This window comes from Nematostella vectensis, chromosome 6 (assembly GCF_932526225.1).
Source record: "Nematostella vectensis chromosome 6, jaNemVect1.1, whole genome shotgun sequence".
Classification (NCBI taxonomy): Eukaryota; Metazoa; Cnidaria; class Anthozoa; order Actiniaria; family Edwardsiidae; genus Nematostella; species Nematostella vectensis.
Window position 1 is genome coordinate 9,684,619 of NC_064039.1, and position 20,712 is coordinate 9,705,330.

The window sequence follows — 20,712 nt, forward strand, 5'->3', positions numbered from 1 at the left end:
CTACCGACAAAACACGAAAAAAACTAGTGACTAGCGACAAAAAATATTTACTGACTACCTTCATCTTTTTATTTCCGGTATTTTTACTCTTTACTTCCATCGTCAATGAATTCGGCCATTTCAGAATCTGCACTATTTATTTCCTGTTGCACCAACTTTTCAGTCAATTATTAATCCATAATTAATTTATTATCAATAAGTTATTAATTACTAATCAATCCTAAATAATGTTTAATCTTGTTTATACATGAAATCAAGTACAAGAGCGACGTGCAAAAGCAACATACTAGCTTAGATTCACCGACTACCAACAAAGACTGATAATTCTTACCGACTACCGACAAATTATGGAAAATTTTAACTGACTACCGACATGCACCCCCCCCCCCCCCCCCATCCAAACCCTGCTAGCAGGTTCCGTCTGAGCCCGAAATCCGTTCCGGTCGAGAGGACCTGGCATCGGTGGAAACAGTAGGCTTTCTATCATCGAGGTCTTTTTTAAGTCGTGAACGAGAAGTTTGACATGCATCCATAGCAAACATCTTCTGGTATGACTAAAGGCGAAAGAAGATGTTCATTGTACAATTAGGCTATGAATAGAAAGTGTTATGGATATAAAGTTCCTTATAGTCGTTGCATTTTGATTGACAAGTCATCTGTTTGTGCTACCGCTAAACACCTTCTGTTTCTGTTTGCAAAAACGAAGAAGTGACGTCATCATGAAGTCACAGAGCTCCGCTACTGTCAGCAAACTCATCCCAAGGAACAGCCCCAAATAACCGCCTATATTACCTGTGATAAAACAAAATAGAAGTGAGGAGGCCCGTACCCAGGGGGGGCTGCAGCGGGTGCGAACGCTCCCCCCTCCCCCCCCCCCACAACAGCCGAAGGTCCACTTTCGGTTCTCATAGACGTGCTATATGAAGACAAAACTATAAAGCATAAGATAGATCACTCTGGTATGTAAATCTGACAATAAACGTCCCGTGGAGATACTGCAAAGGCATAAAATCCTTTTTTGTTTTTTTCGGGGGTGGTCAGATTTTGATCAGAGAACTCAGTCCCCACACCCCCGGAAAAATTAGGTCAACTTTATTTTCAGATTTCTTCCCCCCCCCCCCCCCCCCATAAAAATCTTGTGTACGGGCCTGAGTAAGGCACCCATGTGAAGCAGAACTTCCAATTGGTTGAGGTCAGATAGAAGGATTTCCCTGGGTGGACATGGCTCCAAAACTGGATTGTGTCTAGTTCATGCAGCGATGTCGAAATCCTTGAATATAATTACCGATTAAGGCCCAGTCGTCAAAAGCTGGTTTCTGCTCGATCTGGTCATAACTCAGCTCCTCGTAATACACATCTAAAGAAACGACGTTTTCCCTTAAAGTAAAAAGATAAATAGTCTATGACATACATACAAGGACATAGCAGATTGGGGAGGGGGGGGATGGCACAATACAGAAACATTAAGAAAATATTGAGGGGGGCATACACGCACCTACTATTCATTTCCTTAAAATTTATAAAAATATTGAGGAGGGCATACACGCCCCTACTAGTCATTTCCTTATAATTTATAAAAATATTGAGGGGGGCATACACGCCCCTACTAGTCATTTCCTTATAATTTATAAAAATATTGAGGAGGGCATACACGCCCCTACTAGTCATTTCCTTATAATTTATAAAAATATTGAGGAGGGCATACACGCCCCTACTAGTCATTTCCTTATAATTTATAAAAATATTGAGGAGGGCATACACGCCCCTACTAGTCATTTCCTTATAATTTATAAAAATATTGAGGGGGGCACACACGCCCCTACTAGTCATTTCCTTATAATTTATAAAAATATTGAGGAGGGCATACACGCCCCTACTAGTCATTTCCTTATAATTTATAAAAATATTGAGGGGGTCATGCACGCCCCTACTAGTCATTTCCTTATAATTTATAAAAATATTGAGGGGGGCATTCTCGCCCCTACTAGTCATTTCCTTATAATTTATAAAAATATTGAGGAGGGCATACACGCCCCTACTAGTCATTTCCTTATAATTTATAAAAATATTGAGGGGGGCATACACGCCCCTACTAGTCATTTCCTTATAATTTATAAAAATATTGAGGAGGGCATACACGCCCCTACTAGTCATTTCCTTATAATTTATAAAAATATTGAGGGGGCATACACGCCCCTACTAGTCATCTCCTTATAATTTATAAAAATATCGAGGGGGGCATACACGCCCCTACTAGTGTTTTCCTTATAATTTATAAAAATATTGAGGGGGGCATACACGCCCCTACTAGTCATTTCCTCATAATTTATAAAAATATTGAGGAGGGCATACACGCTCCTACTAGTCATTTCCTTATAATTTATAAAAATATTGAGGGGGACATACACGCCCCTACTAGTCATTTCCTTATAATTTGTAAAAATATTGAGGAGGGCATACACGCCCCTACTAGTCATTTCCTTATAATTTATAAAAATATTGAGGGGACGTGCCCCCTGCTACGGCCCTGATAAATAAGGAAAACATCGCAAATTTTTGTCGCGAAACCGATATATGACTGAAATGTATCATGGAGAACGCCATTCCACGTGCTTCTTTCTAATTATCAGATTAAATTCATTTTTTTTTTATTTTCCTCTTGTCACTCGTAGTAGTAAAAAGGGCTACCGCTACAGTTAGAAAATAACCGCACAGTTTGCACAGGGTTTTGGGCGGATAGCGCCAGGTGTCAAAAGCCGACGTACCGGAAATACTTCTCTCTTTTCTCTACTGTCAGGTTCAGTAAGCGCTTGTACGACTCAGACTTGGCCCCCTTGCTAGTGACCGGTGGCAGGCTCTGCGAAAAGGCATTCCCTACCGCGTTCGCGTAGGAAAGCTTGGCATCGTACTTGGTGTAAGAACAGGCCTCGGGACAACTATTTGCACATTTGGCGACTTTGTCGGGAAGAGCTTGACCTGTAAGATGTAATGACAGCTATCCCTTCCATGTGAGACTCTATGGGGCACCCCGATTCTTAGCCATAATAGCTGAGAACCCCCCCCCCCTTCCCTACCACCCATCCATTAGTAGCTGTAAAAGATACCCTCCCTACAACCCGTCCCTTAATCATTAATGGCAGTAAAAGACCCCCCTTCCTAGCACCCATATCTGATGCCAGTAAAAGAGCACCCTACCACGCATCGCAGTAAAAGATTCACCCTCCCTTTCAATCCTTTTAGGGCAGTAAAATATGTACTGGACATATTTATTAAGAACCCAATGTCGTGGAAGTGCTACAATTAGCGTTTGTTACATTTTACTCACCATAGAATTTTGGATAAATGCACTCAAATACATCCTTGACGGAACAAAATTCTTCGTTTTCTAAAACAAGGCACAAATAAAATTTTATGATATTTCAGAAAGGATTGCAAGAAATCGGTTATTTGATAGTAGGTCCTGGCTCTATCAGTCTATCGGTTATCGGTGGATGGGTCGTTGATTTATCGGTCATCGGTGGTGAGTCGTGGTTCTATCGGTCATCGGTGAACTATTGGTCATCAGTGAAAAGTCTTAGTTCCATCGGTAGTCGGTTCCATCGGTAAAGAGTCGTAGTTTTGGTCGGCAGTTGTTCTAGGGAGTAGAGATTTCTTCCTGGTTCGTGTCAACACATGACTACCCTGGGTCCCAGGAACCAAAAACCTGATGCCACGACAAACGAATGCCAACAAAAGAGCGAGCCCCAGCGTGAGCGGAAAACAAACGCAACAAGCCTCTCGCGCCCAGGATAACAAGAATAATTGACCAAAACACAGCTTCAACAATAAGCATCAGGCCTGTAGCCAGGTGGGGGGGGGGGGGGGGGGCGGTTCTAGACTGGAAGGTCCGCTCGAATTGAGGAAAATTAGTTAGCACTAACTTATTATATGCTGCAAGGTATGACGAGCTATCTTAGAGAAAATGGTCCGCTTTATGGGTAAACGAACTCCTCGCTGAAAATCCTGGCTTCGGGCCTGAGCACACTTACCTTTGAATTTGAAAAGCGGTTGGCAATTGCACTTTTCCATCCCGTAGTCGTATAGACACTGCTTGATGCAGGCGGAAAGGGAGTAAGGCAAGTTGAAGTGATCGCTGAAGTAGTTGCTTCTCTTATTGCATTTGGTCTCATATGGGTGCGGTAGATTAATGATCTAAGACAAAAAAAAAACATCAGGATTGAACTAGCTAACGTGGACGGAAAGAAGAAGCATGTTTTTTTTATAAGCCCTATCATTACTTATTTTAGAAATAGCATGATCTTCCTGAACAGCCGAGGTTGCTCTAAAAAAGTCTAAATATTTACCTCGTTCTTCTTTATATTTGCGCGTCTTAAATTTCGCGAAAATTTTACCAGCAAATTTCGCTAGTCTTTAATTTCGCGATCACAGAGAAACATTGTGTTTGCAGGTAGACTCTTTATGTTGGCGAATTTTTTTGAAATCGTGAAACTCGCAAATTTTAGTACCTACGCGCGAAAATTAAGCAGAATTAGGTATATTAATAATTAGTAATAATTTAGCACTTCGTTGCCATGGGTTAAAGGACCCCAACAGCTCATTTTATCAGAATGCCATATCCCACCATTCACACCTGGTGGTTTCACATATTAGTTCTCAGTTAGTTTATTTCTAACTTGACCATAAACCTAGCGACTCCGAAAAAGCGTTTAATTTGTTTGTCGTAAAGCTACATCGGCTTTTTCCTACAGTTGGCTTTTTCCTTTAATTGAGAAGGACATTTTTTTATCCCTCCGTGCTATATGTCCTTTCCAAATGTTGCCCCCCCCCCCCTTCCTCCCCTAAACCTTACGCACACAACCACCACCCTAACCCCCTATAATTAACGTTTTCGCCCTTATTCCATAATGTAATATTATCATGTTTTGTTGGTGTATAACAAAATAAGACATATATACATGGTACAATGTTAATATTGTTACCTTTTTCTGCCGTATCGAACAGTACGCATGTGAACCGGGTTGAAGTGCGAAACCTTCTTCGTCTGGAAAGGGATATTCCCATCTATCGTGTATAACAACCTTAAACCCTGACATCGGCACGTACGCGTTCCGTACATGATCGCTCTCCTCCAAATTCAACCTGAGCCGTAAGCCATTATTTGGCCCAACAAGAGATGATTTCAGATTAGATTTAAAAGTGTAACACTTCCCCATCTTTAAGTCTATAATGTGAGTGAAGTTTGTTGCATTACAAGGTTGACCCTGCCATTTACATGGACCAAACCACTGCATGGACAGGATTCCCTCAATTTGGTGTGAATAGTTTATAAGCGCATCGTAAAGAATTTTCGTTCTCAGCTCATACGCAGGGTCGAAGAATTTCTGTAAATATTCCTGGTCTTCTCTTGATATGTTACCACCTTGATGAAGGGACCCCATTATATTCAAAAGTTCCTCAATCTCCTTTACAATTACATCATCTGTTCTGTTGTCTTTAAACATTCTTTGAATTTTAACATATTGATTCTTACTCAAAGCGTTCAGGTTGCATATGGTTATAGCCGGAAAGTCTAACTCTGGAACTCTTTTTTTCATCATGACTGTTGAGAATGGTCTCTCGTAATACGCTGAAAAGCATTTAAAAGTCTGGAATCCGCATACAGAAAACGCAGCAATGAGAAAAAGCGCCCAAATTAACTTACGCAGAAAATGTTTTTCATTCAAGTACCTCGCACCGTGAAGTGTTGTATTATCCAGGAAATCTTTGAAGCCGGATTCGTTTTGCTCGTCTTGGTCGATGTTTTCTCCATATTCAAAGTCTTGTACGGCAGTTTGTTCGCTCTCCCTCATTCTTCCCCCACTTTTTACGTACAATTACAGCCTGGCCTTGGGAAATTTCATCAAACGCTTGTTACGGGCAACATATACTTGTCTCTCGTTACTTTCATCAAAATGTCGTTATATTTTAATTAGAATAGAAGTGCCACCTATCGAAGCACCTACGTGATCTGATGATGCATAGAATTTGGATGAAATAAAAGAGAGAGTAAACTTAATTAAAAATTAATATTTCAATTTTCAAAATATAGAAAAACTGTAAGTAAAGGGGGAAGGATGTTTACTTTATCTGCCAAAACTTGTGAATCTTATTATTCAAATTGTCTTCTAACAAGAAAATAATAATAGTTCTAATCAAGTAGACTTATCAATAGAAGCACATCTGACCTTAAGCAAATATCTTATACGATTCGTGCACTAATTTCTTATTTCAACTAGATTTGTTATCATCCTCACGCTGTGTCTAGAAGTCGAGTCATCCCGTTACCAAGCACGAGTGACCCGCTGACCATTGTTCACATCAAGGCCTTTGATATGCAAACTTTTAAGTTAAAATTTGCATTCAGTGTAGTACACTGAGTATTATGTTGAGGCCCGACTACATAATGCTCACACTGTCGCCGTCAGGACACTTTGATAGCCTTTTCCCTTCTCAAGGAAGTTGGGCTCGAGTTGATCCCAATCTTCCTTACATTCGCACCTGGCGTGTTCGTTTCCCAGGGCAGAGCGACTCCCCACTCCTAGTTATCATCTCCTTAATAGCAATACACAGGGAAGATTATTACACGAGGAAAATATCGTGATCGCACAGTTTGAATCCTAAAAAATCGAATGGTTTATCTAGAAAGACTACAGACAAGTACAAAAGCTAGATGGTCTGCGTAGGCGCGGTGTAGACAAGGCATAGATCAATACAAGGTTGAAAAGGTATTCTAAACGACTCTGAAAAACAGAGTAGTTGCGATGACGTTTCGAGCGTTAGCCCTTTGTCGGAGCAAAAGAAACGAAGAGCTAACACTCGAAACGCCACTACTTTGCTTCACAGAGAGGTTTGACATACCTTTTCAATGCCTAAAAATTCTATGGACTTGCAAATTAAACCTAAACATCTAAACAAAGTTAGTATGCTCTATTATCTGAAAATCACTAGAATGCCATTAAGACTTATCTAAATTGTCGAAGTTTATCAAGTCCCTCGCATACCTCCTGTTTTAGTCGCCATAGGCGCCCTATATATTGATAACGCTCTTTCAAGCCTGGTGGCTTTATAACCAAAGTGTTTTTAAGTATTATAACAAGAGACGCCAGAATAATCGGTCCCCCTTAAAATAGGCCCATGTGTTCACCATGAAACTTCTGTAGCCCTCTCTGTTTCAAGCTTAAATAAACCTATAATCCGGGGGAGGGGGTCATTTTATTTTGCCATTACATAGAGACCATATATATAGTGCGTAAGTAGAGCGTAAAGAGCAACTACTCTTCAGCCATAAAATAGCTCAGGTTCTTAGACAAATCTCAAATCCAACCAGGAAAAACAGCAGGACCCTTTCAACAAAATGCTCAGACTACAACACAAGGGAAACAGATCAGCAAACACAAATCAAGATACCAATAGATACCTTTATTATGATCCTCCAGGTCCATTTCCATAGCCTCAAAACACAAATGTCCACTATGTGAAGGCTTCTGGAATCATCTTGCTGCCGTTACGAATTGCAAAGCGTTGTGGGAGTTCGGCATGAAATGAGTAGTCAATACGCCTCTTTCCACAGTTAGATAGTAAGTTTTAAAGTCTTTTAACCCTAAAGCTAAGCAAATCATCATATCCAGCTTATACAGACCCAGAGAATAGCAGTCCAAATAATTTCAGAATAAATTTAGTTTCAGAAAAGACAGCATTTAGGAGAGCTGTGGTGATTCATTGGAAAATTATTTTCTCATCCAGGCAAGCCAAACAAACAAACAAACCAACAAACAGCAACAAAACATGAATCCACCTTTGCTTGCAAACATCTGTATCATAGCACTAAATTATGCCCCAATAGACTTAATTATGTCCTAGGGTACTCTCCTAGAAAAATACAAGCAATCACTTGTGCTAGCATTAGCACAGCGACGATGGATTTGAGATGGGACCGCGAAGCACTGTTGGAACGCTCGGATACCGCTGACTAGGTAACAGCGGTCTTTTGACGGGCTTGTAAATAACTAAAAAAGTGTGTGTGTGTTGTTTGGGGGGGGGGGGGGAGGGGTATACGTATAAATAGCTTAAAAATGAGCTTATTTGACTCTGCAATGCGCGTGAAATGGTGGCTTGATTAGCCTTCTTTTTTTTAAATGAAGTAAAAAGTAATTCCATAAATGTTCATGTACCTTGCCGCTGGCACAACGGGACGCGGGCTCTGGAAACGAGATTGTTCTTACAGTATCGACTGTGACGCCTACGCTCAAATTTTCGGGCGAAATGTGAGCATCATCCTACGATGATAATAAATCATCTTACACAGGCTCAACCATAGCGTTCTTGGGTCTATAATCGTTAAGCGTTACTGCTAAAGCGTTATTGCTAATATTGTTCATACTACTTTATTCGCCTCTCTATGCTGTTGATAAAACACTTATCATGACGTTGGATAGCAGGTAGAATAATTATGTACCCAAGGAATTATATTGACTGCAAGTGTTAACGGCTGAGCCGTCAAATTTTAATGTGATGGAGAGAGGATGAAGGCTAGTTCCCTGGATACCGCTCGCCCCCTCTTGAATCAATCAATTTACTAAATGATCGTCAAGGCATAAACCGATAAACACTATTTCGCATTTAAAAATAAGAACCAGTCGTATACAATTCAGATGTGAACAAAAATTGAAACGAGTTTGTATATATTCCAACCACAATTGGGAACAGTTTGAAGTGAAAATTACTGAGTGTTTTAAATAGTTAAAGTAATGACTATTAAGGGCTTCCCATACCACGATGATACCAAGCCTTTTAAGTTTACTAAGAACTCACTGGGTTTACTCTATGTTTTATTGCTATGAAGCGCTATATGTTTCTAGTAATCTGCATTATTGTTAAACGCACTGAATTTAGTATGTGCTTTGTTTATTTGTTTCGCACAGCTTTTCGTTTTTTTAGATCTGCACCTGCTCCCGTAAAACATTAAAGGCAAAGCTAAAATCGAATACTTATTTAAAAAGAACACTCCAACGATTAAGCCAATGTGGATAATTCCTAGCGAACCTAACGGTGGGATTATATTACATTGTTTGTCAGATTTGAGGGAAAGTTTTCCCCTCAATTTCGCCAGTGTTATTTTTATTTGATAGGTTTCTACCTTAATTAGTGTCAATCCCGCACACAGCACGCGCGAAATGATAATTGCTCCAGAACAAAAACCTTCAAATCGACTGACGAGATGGGATAATAAGTGAGTCCTTTTTTGACGTTTCTTAAGGGCCTCTTGGTACGCGACGTCTGCTTGTGGTAAGCGGTTATTGCTATCTATAATAAATGAAATTGTGGTATTTCTGCATAGAGATCCGGATATGCGCTTGTGGCTATATTCACGGCAGATCGCCGATACATCTCGACAACAGACTATAGACTGCGAGTCCACAAGGGATGCATTTAATATGCGTCATTCAATAACTGCGCTAGATCCAGTGTCTGGTAACTTGGCTAACACCTCCGTGAAGTCGACTTCTAAACGCACTGCAGATAACAATTCATTTTTCGGCCCACAGCGAAGGAAAAGGATAGCGTTAAACGTCGGTGGCAGGGTTTTTGTGGTACGGACACATCTTCTTGACAGATTTCCAAACTCTTTACTCGGAAGCTTACAGATTGGTCAATTTTACGATAAAAATAAACAGGAGTTCTTCTTTGACAGGGATCCGGATGTTTTTCGCTACATATTGAACTATTTGCGGAGCGGCCGACTTCACGTTTCGGACGAGGAATGCTTTAATAGTTTATTAGATGAGCTAGAGTTTTTTCACATCCCCACTGAGGACATTTTGCAGGATACCTGTTGTCAGGAGTATTACGGAAAAAACTGTGAAGAAGTGCTCTGCAAACATTGCGAAAAAAACACCGAGGGGAAATCCCTGACGGAGTCAATAAGTTCCAAGGCGTTCTACGTCAAAAGGAATCGGGAGAAAATTTGGTCTTTTTTGACAGAGCCGGAAACTTCATTTAGCGCGCTAATCTACTTTTATATAATTTCTCTTGTTACTATGTTAAACGCACTGCTGGTTGTTGCCGAAACAAACAATTGCGAAGTCAATCGTAAGTGCGGGGAGATCCACGAAGATGTGTTTTTCACAATTGACGCTTTTTGCGTCGCAGTTTTCACAGCTGACTATGGCGCGCGTTTGGCAACCGCCAAACAACGTCTTCATTTCGCGCGGGCTGGTATGAATATTATCGACGTATTGGCTTTACTTCCATTCTATCTGACACTAATCCTAAATTATGCGTTCAACATTCATCAGGATTACTCCTTTTTGACTATCCTAAGACTCTTTAGGGTGTTTCGTATCATTAGGTTGACGAAACGCTCGGAGCGTTTGCGCGCCATTGCGTCCATCGCCACAAGCACTGGACTTACAGATTATGTCATGGTTACACTCGGCGTTCTCATGCTATTGGTATTCTTTTCCACGATTATTTATTATGTGGAGCAGATGAGCAGCGACACGCAGTTTGAGAGTATTCCCGACGCCATGTGGTACGCTGCGGTCACCATCACTAGCCTTGGGTGAGTGCACGCTATTAACCAGGGTTTTATACTTTAATACGTAAAACAGGTTAAGAGATCAAATTTGAGGCCCCAGCACGAAACTCATTAGACAGGCTCCGTATACAAGCAAATAGCAAAGCGCACAACTGCGGGGGTGAATACGGCAAATTATTACATTTGTACTTAATCCCAAAGGTTTTTATATGCCAATTTTGTTCCACCTTAACTTCTCACAATGTCATTTTCTCTACTTTTCGCGCGCTTTTATTGAAGTTTATTTCGTGTATGTTATGAAAACGTTTCACGACTTCGCGGCGTTTGTGAAAGACAATAAGCGCAAAAATATTATAAATGTTTGATTTTAACTCTATTTGATTAAACTTTATTAGGAAAGAATTATATACAGACACTGCAGTAGGACTTTGCAATTTATTCTCACAAATAGCAGCTATCTCTGGCTAATTAAACTGGCTTCTGATTTTCAATAAATTAGTGCTCAAACTCTTAAGAGCACTGAAGATGTTTTCTTGTGCACTATGTATTATTATTGTTGTATATTATTTTTTATGAAAAAAAGTTAGGAAAAAGGTCATATCGATGGAGCTTTTCTATCGTTTCAATCTTTTATTTGCTTATCTTTTTGACCACGAACACTCCATATTGGGGAGATCAGAATAACACAACACACCGCTATCTAGTGGCTATGCTTTTTGGGTTCGGAACGTGATGCGGTGACATGCGTTTATACTTCACGGTTCTTTAATGGTGGTACCGCCCGAAAAATGCCTTTGACTAGAATTAAAATTTGGTCCGGGGATTGTGTGTTCGCCAGTGGCCTTAGTGTTTTACCATTTTGTGGATCTTTTTGTCGAAAGGTTTAAAAAACTAAAATATTTTTTATATTTTGCAAGGGAGTTTTTCGCTATCCTTTTTTAATATTATTATTGTTTCTCTTCCTTTTTCTAATAGTGTAGTTATTTGAAAATTAAGTTTGCACTCGGGAATCCATGTTTCGTAACATGCAGTGGTTAGTGTGTAACGAAAACATGGCTAGTTCCTAGTCTCTGAAAGCCTCACGTGAATGCTTAGGCATATAGTTAAATCTGGAATTGCTTTCATTTACGCAAATTTGATTCTGAAAAAGCACTGCAGTTTACGACATATGGAACAACATATGCAATCTTGATTTGAAATAGATGTAAGATGTTTTACCGTTCATTCTCGTTTCCTATCGTTGTATTAGGTGGGTTTTGGGACATGGTTATATCATGTAAATATTTTACTGTTCGTCGTCGTTTCTTTTCTCTGTGGTAATCACCAGGTATCGTGACAAGGTTATCATGTAAATGTTTTACTGGTCGTCCTCGTTTTCTATCTCTGTGGTCATCACCAGGTATGGTGACATGGTTATCATGTAAATGTTTTACTGTTCGTCCTCGTTTACTATCTCTTTGTATCACCAGGTATGGTGACATGGTGCCGTCCACGATGCTGGGAAAGCTGTGTGGGGTGGCTACCATCTTGACGGGATTCCTGGGAAGCAGTCTGCTCATACCCATCGTGCAGATGAAGGTACCCGAGAGGGGGGGGGGGGGGGGGGGGGGGGGGGAGAAGGGAGGGGAAGGAGGAGGGGGGGAATCTCCTTAAATCCATCGTACAGATGAAGGTACCCGAGAGGGGGGGGGGAGGTGGGAAGGGAAGAAGGAGGGGGGGATCTACTTAAACCAATCGTACAGATGAAGGTACAGGAAGAGGGGGAGGGGTCGTCTGCTTGACCCATCTGGGAAGTTCGCTTATACACATTATATAGATAAAATGCTAGGGAGATTGGGGGGGGGGGGGGGGGGCTGGAGGGGAGGGGAGGGGAGGGGTGGCAGTACGTTCATAGTCATTGTACATATGAAATGCGAGGGGAAGTCACTGGGACACAAAAGCCGACGGGGAGGAGGCAGTGCGCAGATCTATCAAGGCCCTCAGAAGGAGTAAGAGGATATCGATTTAGGAAATACCAATATCCAACTTGTCCGCATAGGTGGATAGCCACTCCCCTCCCCTTCCTCCCTTTGCAAAACAAAAATACACTGGCCTCAAATCTGTTTGGACTTCCGACACATACTCCCTTTGTTTTATTCCGTAGTTTGGCAACATCTCAAAGGGTTAGCGGCACAACGGATACGTCAATCATGATCTGTCAATCATTGGTCTGCGTCCAGATTGCGTCATATGACTAACATTGCGACAATTGCACAAATGTTGTGCATGCAAATGCTATCTGCTCTAAACTAATCAAAGGTTTCTTTGTAACATGTACAGCGTAGCGTTCTGTTTGTAATGCGTCGGTGGATAAATATATCTGTTTTTCATACTCATACTTTGATTGAACAAACCCTTTTAAAAGTAAGACACGCGACAGAGACTTGCTTTGAACCTCTAGCGTGTGTACAATGTTAATAGAGTTTTAAATAATAATGTTTTTATCCTCGCTTGGGGCATGCAGGAAAAGGTGTTGCTTTGTATGTCACATACCAAAAACTTTCTAGAAAAAAGAAACACAAATAAAAAAACACTTGTAGAAACTACAAGCTTTGTACTCATAGTTTTATAATACCCTGAAAGTTTCTGATACAGCAAAACCTTTTAAAGCGTTTTGCAATAAAAGTGCAGTTAAAAATGCTTTTTTTCCTGTTTTGCCATCTTGAACCACAACATGGTAGTGGAGGAAACGGAAAAACTTGACCTAAAGTCAAATCGGCCACAATGTATCTCCTTTCATACTAAAGTGTTTTATATTCTGCTCGCGCGCACAGTTGTTGTATACTGAGAAGGCTCTGCGTACGTAGACTCAGCGTCGTCAAAAACATCAGCAGGGTGTTCCACCGTAATGGCGTCATTCATCTGACACAAACCCATCTGAGTGCCCCCCTGAGGCTTAAAGTTAAACGATAAGCAGCGACGGTCTACAAGACACAAGCCGGCGCACTCCAAGATAGTCACCCTTTTTTTGTGGCTAAAAATGTGATTGACGAGAACCTTTCCGTGTGTACTTGTGTATAACTGTGAGTAATACGCACCAGACGGGGGCGTTTCCATTGGAGAAACGTACTTGCACACATACGGCCAACTAATGAACTGATCCAAATCCGTAAGCCAGGCTCCTCTATCATCGATGCGCCCGAAGTTCTTATTAGCATCGGTCGGCGGTGTACCCCCACTCCAGTTCGTGAACGCGATAGGGCTGCCATCCACCCAGACATAATGATCCTGTGTCACGTGATCATTGACTCCGATCCAGGCGCTTGTCTTGCCGCCCTCGCGGAGCAAGGACGCCACAAACGAGTTCTCATCTGCGGTTAGGATGGTCGCAAGAAAAGCTCCTTGTTCCTGGCAACTAGATTTTGCGATCGACCAGGTGGCTTCATCTGAAACTAATCTGATGCACGCGTTGTTGTGCTGTGACCAGTCGGGTGACGGGCAAGACATTGTGGCAGCTAACACTGAAAGGTAAGGGTTACAGGGGTAGTACCACTATGAAAGGTAAGAGTTACAGGGGTAGTGCCACTATAAAAGGTATGGGTTACAGGGGTAGTACCATTATAAAAGGTAAGAGTTACGGGGTAGTACCACTATGAAAGGTAAGAGTTACAGGGGTAGTGCCACTATGAAAGGTATGGGATACAGGGGTAGTACCACTATGAACGGTAAGAGTTACAGGGGTAGTACCACTATTAATGGTAAGAGTTACAGGGGTAGTACCACTATGAACGGTAAGAGTTACAGGGGTAGTACCACTATGAAAGGTAAGGGTTACAGTGGTAGTACCACTATGAAAGGTAAGAGTTACAGGGGTAGTACCACTATGAAAAGTAAGGGTTACAGGGGTAGTACCACTATGGTGTGGGTTACAGGGGTAGTACCACTATGAAAGGTATGGGATACAGGGGTAGTACCACTATGAAAGGTAAGGGTTACAGGGGTAGTGCCACTATGAAAGGTAAGGGTTACAGGGGTAGTACCACTATGAGAGGTAAGGGTTACAGGGGTAGTACCACTATGGAAGGTAAGGGTTACAGGGGTAGTACCACTATGAAAGGTAAGAGTTACAGGGGTAGTACCACTATGAAAGGTATGGGTTACAGGGGTAGTACCACTATGAAAGTTAAGAGTTACAGGGGTAGTACCACTATGAAAGGTAAGAGTTTCAGGGGTAGTACCACTATGAAAGGTAAGGTTTACAGGGGTAGTACCACTATGAAAGGTATGGGTTACAGGGGTAGTACCACTATGAAAGGTAAGAGTTACAGGGGTAGTACCACTATGAAAGGTATGGGTTACAGGGGTAGTGCCACTATGAAAGGTAAGGGTTACAAGGGTAGTACCACTATGAAAGGTATGGGTTACAGGGGTAGTACCACTATGAAAGGTAAGAGTTACAGGGTAGTACCACTATGAAATGTAAGGGTTACAGGGTAGTACCACTATGAAAGGTATGGGTTACAGGGGTAGTGCCACTATGAACAGTAAGGGTTACAGGGGTAGTACCACTATGAAAGGTGAGGGTTACTGGGGTAGTGCCACTATGAAAGGTAAAGGTTACAAGGGTAGTACCACTATGAAAGGTAAGGGTTACTGGGGTAGTGCCACTATGAAAGGTATGGGTTACAGGGGTAGTACCACTATGAAAGGTAAGAGTTACAGGGGTAGTACCACTATGAAAGGTATGGGTTACAGGGGTAGTACCACTATGAAAGGTAAGAGTTACAGGGGTAGTACCACTATGAAAGGTAAGGGTTACAGGGGTAGTGCCACTATGAAAGGTATGGGTTACAGGGGTAGTACCACTATGAAAGGTAAGGGTTACTGGTGTAGTACCACTATGAAAGGTAAGGGTTACTGGGGTAGTGCCACTATGAAAGGTATGGGTTACAGGGGTAGTACCACTATGAAAGGTAAGAGTTACAGGAGTAGTACCACTATGAAAGGTAAGAGTTACAGGGGTAGTACCACTATGAAAGGTAAGGGTTACAGGGGTAGTGCCTCTATGAAAGGTATGGATTACAGGGGTAGTACCACTATGAAAGGTAAGACTTACAGGGGTAGTACCACTATGAAAGGAAAGGGTTACAGGTGTAGTACCACTATGAAAGGTAAGGGTTACTGGGGTAGTGCCACTATGAAAGGTATGGGTTACAGGGGTAGTACCACTATGAAAGGTAAGAGTTACAGGAGTAGTACCACTATGAAAGGTAAGAGTTACAGGGGTAGTACCACTATGAAAGGTATGGGTTACAGGGGTAGGGCCACTATGAAAGGTATGGGTTACAGGGGTAGTACCATTATAAAAGGTAAGAGTTACGGGGTAGTACCACTATGAAAGGTAAGAGTTACAGGGGTAGTACCATTATAAAAGGTAAGAGTTACAGGGGTAGTACCACTATGAAAGGTAAGAGTTACAGGGGTAGTACCATTATAAAAGGTAAGAGTTACGGGGTAGTACCACTATGAAAGGTAAGAGTTACAGGGGTAGTACCATTATAAAAGGTAAGAGTTACAGGGGTAGTACCACTATGAAAGGTAAGAGTTACAGGGGTAGTACCACTATGAAAGGTAAGGGTTACAGGGGTAGTACCACTATGAAAGGAAAGGGTTACAGGTGTAGTACCACTATGAAAGGTAAGGGTTACTGGGGTAGTACCACTATGAAAGGTAAGAGTTACAGGGGTAGTACCATTATGAAAGGTAAGAGTTACGGGGTAGTACCACTATGAAAGGTAAGAGTTACAGGGGTAGTACCACTATGAAAGGTAAGGGTTACAGGGTAGTACCACTATGAAAGGTGAGGATTACAGGGGTAGTGCCACTATGAAAGGTAAGAGTTACAGGTGTAGTACCACTATGAAAGGTAAGAGTTACAGGGGTAGTGCCACTATGAAAGGTAAGGGTTACAGGGGTAGTACCACTATGAAAGGTAAGAGTTACAGGGGTAGTACCACTATGAAAGGTAAGGGTTACAGGGTAGTACCACTATGAAAGGTGAGGATTACAGGGGTAGTGCCACTATGAAAGGTAAGGGTTACAGGTGTAGTACCTCTATGAAAGGTAAGAGTTACAGGGGTAGTGCCACTATGAAAGGTAAGGGTTACAGGGGTAGTACCACTATGAAAGGTAAGAGTTACAGGGGTAGTACCACTATGAAAGGTAAGAGTTACAGGGGTAGTACCACTATGAAAGGTAAGGGTTACAGGTGTAGTACCTCTATGAAAGGTAAGAGTTACAGGGGTAGTGCCACTATGAAAGGTAAGGGTTACAGGGGTAGTACCACTATGAAAGGTAAGGGTTACAGGGGTAGTACCACTATGAAAGGTAAGAGTTACAGGGGTAGTACCACTATAAAAGGTATGACTTACAGGGGTAGTACCAATATGAAAGGTAAGAGTTACAGGGGTAGTACCACTATGAAATGTATGGGTTACAGGAGTAGTACCACTATGAAAGGTAAGAGTTACAGGGGTAGTACCACTATGGTAAGAGTTACAGGGGTAGTGCCACTATGAAAGGTAAGAGTTACAGGGGTAGTACCACTGAAACACATAAACGACTATGTTTATTAGCCTGCTTAGCAGTCGCTCTAAGTGTCACGCTCTTAGGTGTGATGCTCTTTGTGTCACGCTCTTAGTGTCACGCCCTTAGTGTCTGCTAAGCAGACTAATGTTCATCAGGCTAACATAAAAGAGATTTAAAATATACTTGTATAATTGGGTAAAGTTTTAAAAGAATTTTAGTCTTTTATACTTTAATATGCGCTGAAGTTGTATAGACAATTCTAATAGCACTGAGGACGTTTTTTAAAAGCGTTTACAAAGAGCCCTTTTAAGCTACTCCTTTGTCACTGCTTTTAGCCAGTATTTAGAAACAAATTATATGAAGATATTTTTATCTAACCCAGGGGCGAAGCCAGGGGGGGGGCCCGGGTGGGGGGCGCCCCCCCCCCCCTTTTAGCAGCCAAAAATACAGTAAATGTATGAGACATTATTTAAAATACAGGAGAAAATGCCTTGAAAGGGCCTTTACACCCTCCTGTTAAAATACTGGCTACGCCGCTGTAATCATTGGTAATATAGTGATACAAACTATCCATCAATAGTTCTTCCGTTGCCGTCTCAGAATTTTAATAAGTTTATGGAAAGTGTGATGTTTTAGATTTTCCGGGCAAAACGGAAAACGATGCTCTCGACCATTCCCATTTGCGCGGCTAAGAAAAATTAAAGTCCTATGGTTTCATTCACCAAATTCATAAAAAAAAACGCGATTAAGATTAAATCGAATCGATTAAAACAAAAACTAGGTATTTAACCAGGATGGAAAAATGGTCTGACATAAAAAAAAATAAAAACTCTTACTTTCCAAACGCTTGATTGAAGCCGGTCTATTATAAGCAGACGCCTTTCATCTCACCGACAGCGGACCAGAACAAAAGCAGCCCGCTTTAAAAACGGCTTAAAGGATACTGTACAGCTGGTTTAAAGCTAAAAAGCACTAAAAACTGTGGCCATAGAAACTAAAAAATATAACTGGTTTGCTTTGATAAATCAAAGCTATTTAAGAAATGCGGGCTATTTCAGACACAGGGCATTATAAAAGCTCGGTGTGGTTTGTTGCATTCCATATGTGCTACTCTGATTTCCAAAATGAATACAGCTTGCAGCTTGGTCTGTTTGACTTTGTTATCATGTTTCCTACAATCCCAAATCTTCATATCTCATCTATGGGGACACTGATTTTACATAATAGACATAAACTCCGGTATTTTCTTATTTCTACCACTAACTCTTTAATGAGACACTAGAATAGACACTTTTAGGGACCCTGCTTAGAAGTGTAGTATCAATTTTGACTTCTTAGTCTAAAACGGATTACAACAGCCCTAAAACGAATTCGCGAAACCCAATTGACAAAAAGTTGATACATCATTGTTTCTTTCAGCTGAAAAAATCGTCTTATTTGACGCGCCGCAATTAAGGAACACGATGAAAATGAAAACACCCCAAAAAAGAGATTGGTTATAATTGCGCTCAATAGGAATAACGCTAGACATCATTTAACAATACAACGAGCACAATCACGTAAACAGTGTGCATTTTTTTTAGCGCAAATGGGTGGGGATATAATAAGTAAGAATACATTAAATAAGATTCCTAGGATTTCGAACACTTGAAAAAAGCAACTTGAAAAGCAAAAAGTACAGAAGTCGTTGAATTTGGGCTAGATTAAACAGTGTGATTTGGCTACTTACCAAAGCACGCGAAGCAATAACAACGGATGAAACTAAAATAAAATACCCTCTTTCGTATGACTTTTCCCATTTTCTTTTCACTCATCAAAGCTTGTGAGCATGATCATTTTTGCAACTTCACATGTAGCATCATCGAAAAAAAGAATTTTCCCATTAGTTGACAGATGTTTTTCGGGGTTGGAAATGCATAAAGAACAGACAATACAAACATTATAACCTCTTACGTCAAAGAACACAGAAATTTATGATATTCTGTCAAATACCTGAAAGCCGCCCTTCCCTTTTTTATTTCAAAAGCAAACAGATACATTTCTAAATCAAACTTCTCTCTATTTGGCAGCTATAGAAAGCTACACAATTTAGGGGTAATTCATAAGGAGCATTCATTATAGAAACCTATTTTTTTTATCTCTTACTCTTTTATTATCCAAAAATACACGTTTTGTGTTTTAAAGTAACTACCACTCTAAAATCTTTAGATTTGATTTTCGTTTTGAACTGTAATGATTTGAAAACCCTTTAAGAGCACTCTTTTGAAGTTAAGAAGAGGAACACTTTCCAAAGCGGAATCATTTGGCTTTTAATTCGCTAAATACATCCTTGATCCCAAGATGGGGAGGTTGTTTTTTATTCCAGATCAAGTGGTATTTTTAAGCAGCTTAATCCTAGACAGCTCGCATCCGACAACGGATCATCTGCTAAAGGTGTATGTGTTCAACGATGTTAATTTTTTTTTTCTTGCTGCACAAAACTTTGTGGGGCAAAATCGGACTGCACAAGTTTTGTTTCTTTTTTATTTCTTTACGCGAATTTTTTTGCCTCCCCCTCCCCTGGTCCGTCCCTTAGTAGTGTTTTCGATATACCTCCATACCAGGATTAAGCCAATAATGTAGTACAAATGTAGCACTGTGGGCTACGCATGGAGTCTCTAGTACAGCATCCTTTGTTGCATGCCCATAAGCTTGTCCTAGAAGGGCATCCGAATGGTATTTTGCGAACACCCCGTTTTTTATGCGAGACCGAGCATTTTTAGGAGAAAAAAATTGCGCGAGCAATCAAAATTTCGGAGGACCATTCGGGGGGGCATAACAACCACAGGGAGCCCAATCAGAAACTCGGGTATCAACCACAGGTATCCCGATCTTCAGAAACCGGGGTTAATTTATGAACTGTCGTTTCTCTAGCTCGCTCGGTCACTTCCTTTTTAGGGCACATTCCTAACCATATTTGGAAATCCACTTCAATCATTTTTTTACTTTTTTTTCGCCCTACAACGGTGTACGTCAAGAATTTCCACGTAAACTTCCAGGAATTCCTTTTTACTACGATTTTTCAGACCGCCATTTTGAAAAAACCCAAACATGAAGTCCCGGGAGAAGCAAGGGATTTCTCTGAAGCCCTCAAGAGGCTTAACGCTGAACAGAAGTTGCGTCTGATAGCTGGGCTTCACCGGGTTTTTCCCGGCCTATGCAAATAGAGATACTTGCAAATCTAAATATCTGATAGTATTGACTAAAAAAAAAATAAGTTTACTCGCTATCCTCGATGGCTGTTGATCTTTAAATTTGGGGGTAGCCTGTCCTGAAAATAACAGAAGGTTCGGTAGTGGGTGTACCCGCTTTTCCCCGCCGAAGTTTAGTTCAATGAACATCAACGAAATGTTATTCTGTACAATTAAAGTATGGCTTTCGATAGTGGGACGTTATCGGAAAACACCGGTCCACGTATCGGGGTTTTAACAGCGTCACAGCCTCCCGGTAGCCGGGAAAGTAAGGAGCATATAAAACCACATGAATGATAATATTCCTAACGGAAAACTAAAAAAATTATTTCAAAATAT

At 41.0% G+C, this 20,712-nt stretch overlaps 3 protein-coding genes across 4 annotated transcripts; 1 reads left to right on the forward strand and 2 right to left on the reverse strand.

Annotated features, from left to right (window-relative positions):
* Positions 1-46: 46 nt before the first annotated feature.
* LOC5519791 (degenerin deg-1) lies at positions 47-6,796 on the reverse strand. Its single transcript, XM_032364612.2, has 6 exons — positions 4,980-6,796; positions 4,029-4,191; positions 3,326-3,385; positions 2,766-2,976; positions 1,286-1,377; positions 47-792 (listed from the first exon to the last, which is right to left on the reverse strand). The coding sequence occupies exons 1-6, from the start codon at positions 5,847-5,849 to the stop codon at positions 653-655; spliced, it is 1,536 nt and encodes a 511-aa protein (XP_032220503.2). The 5' UTR covers positions 5,850-6,796; the 3' UTR covers positions 47-652.
* A 2,089-nt stretch (positions 6,797-8,885) lies between these two features.
* LOC5519873 (potassium voltage-gated channel subfamily A member 2) lies at positions 8,886-13,161 on the forward strand. 2 transcript variants are annotated; one of them, XM_048729434.1, is made up of 4 exons: positions 8,886-9,324; positions 10,388-10,600; positions 12,046-12,154; positions 12,720-13,161. In XM_048729434.1, the coding sequence occupies exons 2-4, from the start codon at positions 10,461-10,463 to the stop codon at positions 12,741-12,743; spliced, it is 273 nt and encodes a 90-aa protein (XP_048585391.1). In that variant the 5' UTR covers positions 8,886-9,324; positions 10,388-10,460; the 3' UTR covers positions 12,744-13,161. The 2 variants fall into 2 exon arrangements, with proteins under 2 accessions (XP_048585391.1, XP_001639663.2); XM_001639613.3 differs by lacking the exon at positions 8,886-9,324 and having other exon boundaries at positions 9,347-10,600.
* Positions 12,675-19,109, reverse strand: LOC116603515 (alpha-N-acetylgalactosamine-specific lectin). Its single transcript, XM_032364834.2, has 2 exons — positions 18,873-19,109; positions 12,675-14,076 (listed from the first exon to the last, which is right to left on the reverse strand). Exons 1-2 carry the CDS (start codon positions 18,955-18,957, stop codon positions 13,367-13,369), a joined length of 795 nt encoding a protein of 264 aa, XP_032220725.1. The 5' UTR covers positions 18,958-19,109; the 3' UTR covers positions 12,675-13,366.
* Between the last annotated feature and the right edge of the window lie 1,603 nt (positions 19,110-20,712).